At 43.3% G+C, this 10,203-nt stretch overlaps 1 protein-coding gene and 1 non-coding gene across 3 annotated transcripts in view; both read left to right on the top strand.

The window, feature by feature from the left end:
- The first annotated feature begins 3,698 nt into the window (after nt 1–3,698).
- Nucleotides 3,699–10,203, top strand: part of SLC25A3 (solute carrier family 25 member 3) — a 10,498-nt gene continuing 3,993 nt past the window's right edge. Inside the window, exons 1-4 of one of the 2 annotated variants that reach the window (XM_025204195.1) lie at nt 3,699–3,843; nt 7,218–7,397; nt 8,148–8,329; nt 9,123–9,295. In XM_025204195.1, the coding sequence (XP_025059980.1) occupies nt 3,757–3,843; nt 7,218–7,397; nt 8,148–8,329; nt 9,123–9,295 (622 nt within the window). In that variant the 5' untranslated portion in view covers nt 3,699–3,756. Of the gene's footprint in view, nt 3,844–3,966; nt 4,132–7,217; nt 7,398–8,147; nt 8,330–9,122; nt 9,296–10,203 lie in introns of those variants that run through there. The other variant, XM_006023645.2, reaches the window with a different exon arrangement.
- On the top strand, nt 8,524–8,769 carry LOC112550285. Its single transcript, XR_003094035.1, has one exon. It is a non-coding gene; the product is annotated as a small nucleolar RNA SNORA53 (small nucleolar RNA).

The raw sequence follows: 10,203 nt of genomic DNA, 5'->3' as shown, positions 1-10,203 counted from the left end.
GGACCCGGTGCATGAGGGTGGTGAGACTTGGTTGTGCTGCTGCTGGGAGCCCCATGCCAACCACTCTGCCATGGTGAGGCACCCCCTGCCCACCTGGCAGCAGTGGCAGTGCAGAATTGTGTCCTGCACTGCTGCTGGGCAGGCAGCTGATGCCTTGCCATGGTGATCCCAACTAATATGAGGCTTGTGGCACCAAGCCTCCCTGCTCCCATGCAAAAATCTGGGGGTGCATGCCCCCCCATGCCTTCTTCCCCAGGAGTATATGCAGTGTTGGGAGCCAGCCCCTCTGCTGCCCCTTGGATAAGACCCCCATGGCTCCATCCTGCTACCCCAGCTGGGCCCCACATTCCAGTCCAGGGCCCAATGTACCAGCTTGTCTGGGCAGCACTCCCAGCCCTTCCTCCCTTGCTGTTGGGGCGTCAATCTGTCTTCCTCCCCCTTTAATACCCTCATCCTCCCAGTAGCCTTACCTGGAGGAAGCTGCAGGAGTTGCTCTTCTTGCTGCCTGGCTACCATGTGCATGCAGGTGCATGTGGCACCCCCTGCCTAATCACCCTTCCTTTGCTTCCCCCACTTCCCCCCAACCCCTTGCTGGCTGGAACTCTGCAAGCTTGCAGGGAGAGCCTGTCATTTCCTTTTTTTTCCCCCTCCTTTAAAGGAGAAAATCTGATTTGTCTTTGCAACCCCATTTTTTACCATTGCAGCCTCAGTTGGAGTCAAGGTTGGGAGCCACTGGTCTATACACTTAAGCAGATGAAGATCTTGGTTTGCTTGTTAATTTGTTTTAAAGTGGTGAATCACTTTCTTGATTTGTGGCAAGCTGCAATCTAGTAAAGTTTGGATAGAAATTGTGAGGATTTGGCTTAATGTAAAAAAAAAAAAAAAAAATTAATGTTGGTGTGTATAAAAATGCAGTTTTACATTTTAAACCTTGTATTTAAGCAAAGAATTATTAGACCAGGAAGTTCTCTTCGCTGGTTATGCATCTTCTAGCCTTTTAGAACTTAGATTTGCTCTTCTCCCATTACTCTTACTTGGTTGGAGTAAAAAAAGCTTTTCTGGCACTAAGTTTCACAACTGATGTACTGATGATGCTCGTAGAATGCAAGTACTCCATTATAAAGATTTCTAGATACTTAATGCAGCACGTCACTGTCCCTTTATTGATAGAAGTCTGAGGCAGATTTTTTTTCCTAATATCTTAATTGACTAAAAATTCATTAATAATTTGAGGGCTCATTCTGCAGAACATCTGACTAAATTAAGATTATGGTAGGCTAAGATCTGGATGTAACTTGTCATAACTTGAACCTAGACTTCAAAAGGGCTTATTAAAGAAATTGTAACTTAAAGTGTTTGGTTTATATCTAACCTCTGCTTCTCTTGGAAGTCTTGCATTGAGGACCCAAACTCAATATTTTAGTTTGCAGGTACTTGTAATTTACAGGATGACACTCTCTCTGGTTGTCCACAGCCTATCACATGAACAGTTATTAATAAAATACCCAGCAGGCTAAAAACTGTACTTGAATTCATTAATTTAAGTTTGCTGTACCACATAAGTTTGCAATACCACATAGACCAGGGATGGGCAAAACGCGGTTCACCAGGCCATTCTATCCAGCCCGCGGGGCCCCTAAAAAAAATTTAGAAAATTAATATTAATCTGCCCCTGGCTTCCTGCCATGCGGCCCTCGATGGCTTGCCAAAACTCAGTAAGCGGCCCTCTGCCCAAAATAATTGCCTGCCCCGACATAGACTTTAATAGAGAAATCTCCTCATCTTAATAGGAGACTGAACATTTTCTTGCATAAATAGGGACCTACCTAAATCGTGGCAGAAGTGTTCTTTTCATCCTGCAGCCCCCTGCTGCTGATTGGTGGAGGGGCCCTAGCAGTTTCCCATCACTGATCGGCCAAGGGGCCCTGGCAGCTGGTTGTTGCTGATTAGCTGGGAGGCAAAAACTGCAGCATATTTTAAATGATGTTTTTTGCTGCCTAGCCAATCAGCAAGCAGTAGGGGCCACTAGGGCCCCTTGGCCAATTGGGGAGGGGGGGAGGTGCAGTGAAAAAGTCAAGATTTAAAGGAGCTGCTGCACAGTGCACTTCTGCTGCAAATTTAGGTAGGTCCCCATGCATAAGGCTGCATCTTAAATATTAGAGTTTGGCAGTGTACTGCAGGTCTTGATTTGGTAGATGCTAACTTGCTAGAGGAATAAAGCCAATTTGGAAGTCTCTGACCTCACTATCAAGGCAAAGGAATAAAGCTGCCTCAGTTGTTGGGAAGGTTCCTACCAGTATACTTGCTCTGTCATACACTGAGGAACATCTTTGGATTGCTTTGGCTCACTGAGAACTCTCAAATCAAGTGATTTGAAATAAGGATTTACTCAGTTTTGCTCTTCTTTATTTGATTCCACATGGCAACTCTGGGTCTGAACAGAATGGTAACTGGCCCAGTTTAAATGCAGCTTAATGGTACAAAGGTGTTGCAGGACACCATGTAAACTGTCTTTAAATCAGACCAGCTTAAGCTGCTTCCTTGAATTGGCATCAGTTCAACAGACCAACTTTTAAAATTATTTTTTTTAAGTTACTTCTGAGTGAAGATTTATTGCAACAGTAGAAGTTTATGGAGTGCTTGCTCAAGACCACTGCAGCCTTGTCTGGTCTCCAAGTGTTCCCCAAAGACAGTCCTGGTGTTGCCTATAGAGGTGGGGGGAGCCCAGGCTTCTTTCCACTAAGACACTGGACTTTCAGTCCCTCTAACCCTCATTCTCTGGGGCCCTGACCCAAGTTTCTAGCATGTAGTGTTGAGGGACTTTGCCTCTTGTTTGGGAGATTCAGTGCAACCTGAAGTTTCAAGTAGCTAGCAACTAGACAGCTCTGCCTCAATGAAGGCATTTATTGGGACAAATAGTTCAGCAATTCCTCTATCCTCAGTCCAATTCATAAAGCAGAGCATCTCTAAACATTGCACTGCTGTTACCTTCCCAGTCTCTCCAGGCCCTGAGGCCCCCTCTCCTTGTATCTGGCTCCTTGTATCCCCCTTCAGGGACCTAACATGATCTTGCTTACTCAACTCTCTTTTTTTTTTTAACGCTGATTTCATTCAGCTCTTTCTAGCCTTCAGAAGTAAGATTTTTCTATAACATAAATGAATTGCATTTTGTGGTAATACAGCTTTGTTCAGTGGGCACTCCTGCATTTTATACCTGGCTTTACCCTATACAGGTACCCTTATCTGCAGTGGTACTGGTTTAACACTGTACTTAATCCACTACAGTTTTGCCCAAGAGGTTTAAGCCCTACTAATTGCCCTTCACTACTTAACTGTTTTCTTAAATTACATTCTTAAATGAGTTTGAAACTTTCACTGGCACCTAGATAAGTCTTTAAGACTAGATATGGGAAGTCTACAAGCTGAAATTTTGAACCAAATAGTTTTTCAAGGAACCAGCTTCTGTCAGGACTCCAGCATTCCTTCAAGCTGGCAGGACTAGACTGAGCCCTAGAGATCAGTACCAAAGCAAGGAGGAAGTAACATCATTATGAGCGATGGAGTAACCAAATAGTGTATCATGGGGTAGTGACCCCATCGAATGCTTTCAAGAGGCTAATAATGGGGATTGATCATAAACATGGTATTAATTCATATCCTTCATTTGCTTCTACAGTTAAATATGCGAACTTATTTTTTTTTCTTTTTAATTAACTAGAACAATACAGCTGTGCATATGGTTCAGGCAGATTCTTTATGCTGTGTGGCCTTGGTGGAATTATTAGCTGTGGCACAACACATACAGCATTGGTTCCCCTAGACTTGGTTAAATGCAGAATCCAGGTTTGTTCTGCATGTTGCAATGTGGTGAAATTCATAAAGCATGATTAAAGTGTGACACAGTCTACTAACAAGCTGGAGGCATAAATTTATGTAATAGCCGACACTTTCTGAAGCAGTGCATGAGGCTTTTGTATAAGCATGGTGTGTCTTTTTTTTGCTGCAGAAGAATACAGTTGTGAATATGGCTCGCTCAAGTTTTATGCTCTCTGTGGCTTTGGTGGGGTCCTAAGTTGTGGCCTGACACACACTGGAGTCGTACCTCTGGATTTAGTCAAATGCCGTATCCAGGTTTGTAACTTCATCTTCACTTAGTCCAGTATGTCATGAGTTAATAATGGTGTGCTAATTTTAACAACTTCAAGTAGAAGGCAGAAGTGATCACATCTGAATTTACCTCTTTTGGATTAGGTAAACAGTTAATGGATTGATTCAAACTTCCAAGAGAAGCAGATTCCTGAATGATTTGGCAAACTCTGCTTTTGGCTAAAATAAGTCAAGATTGAAACAGTGTTTCATTATACCAGAGTTACTTGTAAACATTAAATCCAGCTGAAATATCCATCTGATGTTAAAGGAGGCAGCTAATAGTTTGCCATAAACTTACTAGTTTTATGACCTAATAGAGCAAATCCCTTTAGGGATAGGAGTAATGTAGTAGGAATGCTTATTCAAGGTAACTTCCTAGCAATAGTTATCTTAGCTATGATTGACGTATGGGTTTTTTGGTGATGCTATAAAATTGGTCCAATACACAGTTAGATACACTAGACAAGACTTCTGGCACAAAATGCCCTTCTGAAAGCTTGTCTGACATCTCCCAACTATATGTGTTGTTCAAAAAACACCCCCAAAAATCTTTCTTTTTGCATATTCCTGGACTGTCATGGCTACAACAGTGCTCTAACTCTACTAGATATGATATGCATGTCTGTTAGATGAAATTAACATTGAAGGTGTGTATTGTATGGATTCTAGACTGGATTTTTAAATTGACTCTTCCAGCAATACAGTGGTAGCTAAACCTTGGAATTGAATTACCAGCTAGAGGTTGTGGGGTTAGCTATTTTGACTACAGGACATGTATTTCAATGCAAGTCATAAATACTAGTTAAGTTGTGAGTGCTCATTGCATGTGAATTCAGGAAAAAAGTCTAAATTTAAAATAGCCATGATGAATTTACCATTACAAAAAGTGCCCATGTTCAGTTAAAGCGGCAGCGGGCAAAATTACAGTATGGGCTGGTTGGGCCTGTGGCATGATTCTATCTAGTCCTGTGTAGCTCAGACATGGGGGACAGTCTGAGCCATGGTGTGTGTGGCTGGTACTGTGGCTCCCAGGTGTAGAGGTGCTGCCTGCCTGTCCCTGCATGTGGTGCAGGCACGTTGGGAGCTGAAGTACGTAGGGTGGAGTGGGGGTGGCTGGACTTGACTTCCTGGCAGGAAGTCATTGAGATCCTGCATGCCCATGCCTGTTCCATCCAGTACCTCCAGCATTGGGTGCAGGATAGATGGGCCTGGGGCTGGATAGGATAAATTGGCATCTCCCTGCTTTCTCTCCCCGCCCCCCCCCTTTTGCTGAGCAGTGTAAACCACTGTGACAGGGCTGAGGCTGGGTCAGACCCTGCTTTCCCACCCCCTCCTACCCCACCCCCAGCCCTCAAGAGTTCACCAAAACTCCTTAAGTAGCCCTCCAGCCCAAATACTTACCCATCCTTGTGTTAAAGAATCATCTTTCAGGAAAGAGGCAAATTCAAATACACTTGTTACTTGCTAGAAATGTTATGTTAGTAAGCAGTGTCGCTTCAAACCTGGCTAATTTCTGTGGTAGCAAAAACTTTTGGTGGGGTGGAGGTTGTTGGGAAGAACAAAAAATGTGCTAGTGAAACTGCTGGGGTTCATTCTTAACTGCATTTTTCTTTCAGAAATTCCTCTTATCCTTGGCAAAAACTTCAAAGTTTCTTTCCATTATGAAATGAAAGCTTAGCTGATCAGAATGCAATATGTTTAAACATGAATTAGTTTGACACCACTTGGTCAAAGTAAACATTTATATGGTAACAAAACTAGCTTGAAATTTAAATACTACTTTTAGCACAAGTAGATTAACTCTTTTTTTTAATGTTTAAAAGTGAAGCTAATTGCATGCTCTTTAAAAGTCCCCCCCCCCAAAAATGAACCTGTAGCCCCTTAAAATTCTTAATTAACTTGAAGCTAAGGCATGTTTGACAATCCTAAGGAACAGACATTAAACAGCAGCTTAACTGAAGTCTGCTTCTGATATTGGAGTGAGCAGTTCTAGGTGCTACTTGGGGTAGGTGACCTCTTCCTGCTGTAAGTTGGAATGATCCTCCCTGTTAGAGGTGGGGGCCACCAGGAACTGGCCTGCTGTTGGTACCTGTCCCTGCAGAGGCAAGGGCTGTAGAATGCCTACCCCTGCTCTAATGCTTCCTGCAACTTCTGTGGTTTTCAAATGATATTTCATATTTAAATAATCTCATTGCCATGAGTCTCTAGTAAAAGAAGGGGATGTTAGCTGCCTGAAAAATGCACGGTAAACTAAATTAAACAAACTTTCCTTTTCAAATTGAATCAATGACATACTGTAGTCATATCAATTGTAATTGTCCTTTGTAATATTGAGGAAACACTAGATTAATTTGAAAAAATGCAGGTTGGATGAGGAATTGACTCAAATTCACTTTAATATTGCAGGTATTATCCTGTTCTTACAGGAAGTAAGATGGGGAAACGTAAGACCTGGACAAGCTTGTAGTAAGAGGGTGATTGAGGATTAGGAAGTATAGGCTCAAGAATACTCAAACTTCACTATTTCTAGAACAGTTCTTGAAACAAAACTAGTAACTGGCACATTTTCAGCTGCTGAGTATTATGCCAAGGTAAGCTTTTTGAGGTCTGATCTCTGCTTAAAGCTTGTGTCAGTTTTATCTTTCAGCTAAACAAAAACTGCCTGACACAATGATTACATCCAAGCCCTTTTGTGTGCATTTGGTTGCACTGGTGTAACTTATGGCTGTGATTTGAAAAACTGGTGTTATCATGGAAGTGTTAACTATTGCTTAAAGCCAAACCAAAAAAACCCCACAACTTCTAAATGTTGTGGTCAGCAAAACCCTCTTAGTGTATACTATCAGAGTGATGATAAATTTATCAACTTTAAGGTGAAGTCAGCCTCTGTTATTAAGCCTGCAGACTTAAAGATCAGTCATTGACAAGATTTTCCCCCCACCCCCTTAATTTAGTTGATAAACTGTTTGTACCAAGGATCTACAAGAAAAGGAGTTGAATATTTTCTATTTAAAGGCCCCTCCCCACCACAGTGTATACCAAATAACTAACTCTCTGTTCTTACTTAGGTGGATCCACAAAAATATAAGAATATCTTCAATGGATTCTCAGTTACAATTAAAGAAGATGGTGTTCGTGGTTTGGCTAAGGGATGGGCTCCAACCTTTTTTGGCTATTCCATGCAAGGGCTCTGCAAATTTGGTTTCTATGAAGTCTTCAAAGTCCTGTATGGTAACCTTCTAGGAGAGGTAAGTTTTAAGTTCTCTAATGCATAATTGAAACCTGTTTAGTATATAATGTGGTAGTGTAACAATCTTCTAACTGTACAATGGAAATACTAAATTCAGTTTGAGAGCAGAACAGGTCCAAGGAGGTGATACTTCCCCTCTATTGGGCGCTGGTCAGACCGCAGTTGGAATACTGCGTGCAATTTTGGGCGCCACACTTCAAGAGGGATGTGGATAACCTGGAGAGGGTCCAGAGAAGGGCCACTTGTATGGTTAAGGGCTTGCAGGCCAAGGCCTACGAGGAGAGACTAGAGACCCTGGACCTTTTCAGCCTCCGCAAGAGAAGGTTGAGAGGCGCCCTTGTGGCTGCCTATAAGTTCATCACAGGGGCACAGAAGGGAATTGTTGAGGTTTTATTCACCAAGGCGCCCTGGGGGTTACAAGAAATAATGGCCACAAGCTAGCAGAGCGCAGATTTAGACTGGACATTAGGAAGAACTTCTTCACAGTTCGAGTGGCCAAGGTCTGGAAAGGGCTCCCAAGGGAGGTGGTGTTCTCCCCTACCCTGGGGGTCTTCAGGAGGAGGTTAGATAGGCATCTAGCTGGGGTCATTTAAACCCAGCCCTCTTTCCTGCCTATGCACGGGGTACCCCACCCCTCTTCCCTGCCTATGCAGGGGGTCGGACTCGATGATCTATTGAGGTCCCTTCTGACCCTAGCGTCTATGAATCTATGAATTAGTTACATTTCTTGGTTTGATTCCTATTTTAGGAAAATGCTTATTTGTGGCGTACATCGCTATACTTGGCTGCATCTGCTAGTGCAGAGTTTTTTGCTGATATTGCTTTAGCTCCAATGGAAGCTGCTAAAGTTCGTATTCAGACACAGCCTGGATATGCTAACACTCTGAGACAAGCGGCTCCAAAAATGTATGCAGAAGAAGGTGTCTGGGCGTAAGTATTAACTCTTTCCTCCAGACTTTTTAAGATCTTGAACCTTGCCTTGGCCCAAGTAGTGGCTATGGCTTAAGTCAGATCATTAATGCCTTTCATGTCTGTATACAGTGTAACCACAAAATTGAAAGATGACTGAATTTGTGTGAAATCATGGTTTGTACTAAAACTCGGGCTGTGAAAGTACTTTAGGCAACATGCTCCTTAGATCCATCTTTGTGGATATCTCTTGGGCTGAGTTCTGTTTGGTAACTCTCGGTTTCTGGCAGTTCCAGTCAAGTGATATTCAGCAACTTTTTTGGTTGTACAGTCAAAGGTGCTTGAGTCATTGGCATGTGAGAGCAATATACCTGCATGTTAGTCTCCAGTGTTCTGATAGAAGTGACTGTAGTTCTACATGTTGTTTCTCACTATCAGGACTTGGCTGGTATGCAGACACGAATATTCAATGGGCAACTCTAACAAGTGCCACACTCCTGTAATCATTGTTTCTATCTGTACGTAATAAGTTTTATATGTTAATCTTGGAGATGGGCATTTCAAAGCCAATCAAGTGAACAGGTCAGTGTAACTTCTGCCTTGATGTATAGGCAGAAGCCAGAAACACTTAACCTTGTAAGCCAACACCAAAGACTAAGTCTTACTAAACCTAACAGTAGGTTAACTCAAGTATATGACTAGCTGAGATTAGAAAGCTTGAGGAAATTTTAGTTTACTCGTGTGTTTATATGGAATACATTTCTGTTACAAATTTGAAAATGCTATAGCCTAACTTGACCTCTTCAATTTTAAGTTTCTACAAAGGTGTTGTCCCACTATGGATGAGGCAGATTCCATACACAATGATGAAATTTGCCTGCTTTGAACGTACAGTTGAAGCTCTCTACAAGTATGTGGTTCCCAAGCCCCGGAGTGAATGTTCTAAGGCAGAACAGCTGGTGGTCACGTTTATTGCTGGCTATATTGGTAAGGAAGTATCTGAATACTGGTAACTTCAGAAATGTTGGAGCATTTAATTGTGCGGGCCGGGAGCGCCCCGAGCCCTTTTTCGCGCTGCACGCGGGCTGTGGCCAGCAGCCCGGGCACGCGGGGGCGGAGAGGGAAGGCCTTCGCTCTGGAATTAGGCACAGACGCGTATCGGTAGTTTAAAAGATTGTTTACTTACACCGAGATGGCAATGGTGTAGGCTGGAAAGCTTGATTAAGTTGCAGTTACAGACAGACACAACACAGACGGTCTCGTGGAGGTTGCTAGGCTCCACGGTGCAGAGCGCCGGATGCTCTGGGTGAACAGGCCACCAATGTAGAAATTGTAAATACGTCTTATATTAGTTGCGCTCGAAGACGGGAAGAGGTGGGCGGTGGATCAGGCCGCCACGCTCCTCTGGATCTCACACAGGGTTTCTATTACCCTGCCGTGTACCCAGAGTCCCCACGAGATGGATGTGGAGTCCTCTTCGACTTGGGCGGAAACTGCTCAAGCATCTTATACGGCTAACAGGCCAATTGCTAGCCGCCACGTGTGAATAATTTAGCACTAGCCAATCACGGGGAACGAATTTGCATACCGATGGCGGGAACTCTTTTGCACCGTGCATTCCTCTTGCAACTCGAGCAATGCACTCTGCAAAAGAAGCTGCAGAAAAGGCGGGAAACTGGTCCCTGCACCGGAGTTTCCTCTTGCTACAGGAAACTCCCGTGCAATGCTCTGCAACTTAACGTGGATAATTCTGATGCCAAAGCGCACACACACAATCATGCCTTTTGGGTCATGACATCTTGGACAAAACTTGCTCTGTGGGTGACAAGCGGTTTTAGGATGGATTCAACAAAACCTGATATTTCCTCAGTTAGGGTCCCATGGTTGGATATGAT

This window comes from Alligator sinensis, unplaced genomic scaffold (genome assembly GCF_000455745.1).
Source record: "Alligator sinensis unplaced genomic scaffold, ASM45574v1 scaffold154_1, whole genome shotgun sequence".
In the NCBI taxonomy this organism is placed as follows: Eukaryota; Metazoa; Chordata; order Crocodylia; family Alligatoridae; genus Alligator; species Alligator sinensis.
This window is presented reverse-complemented; position numbering and strand designations above follow the sequence as displayed.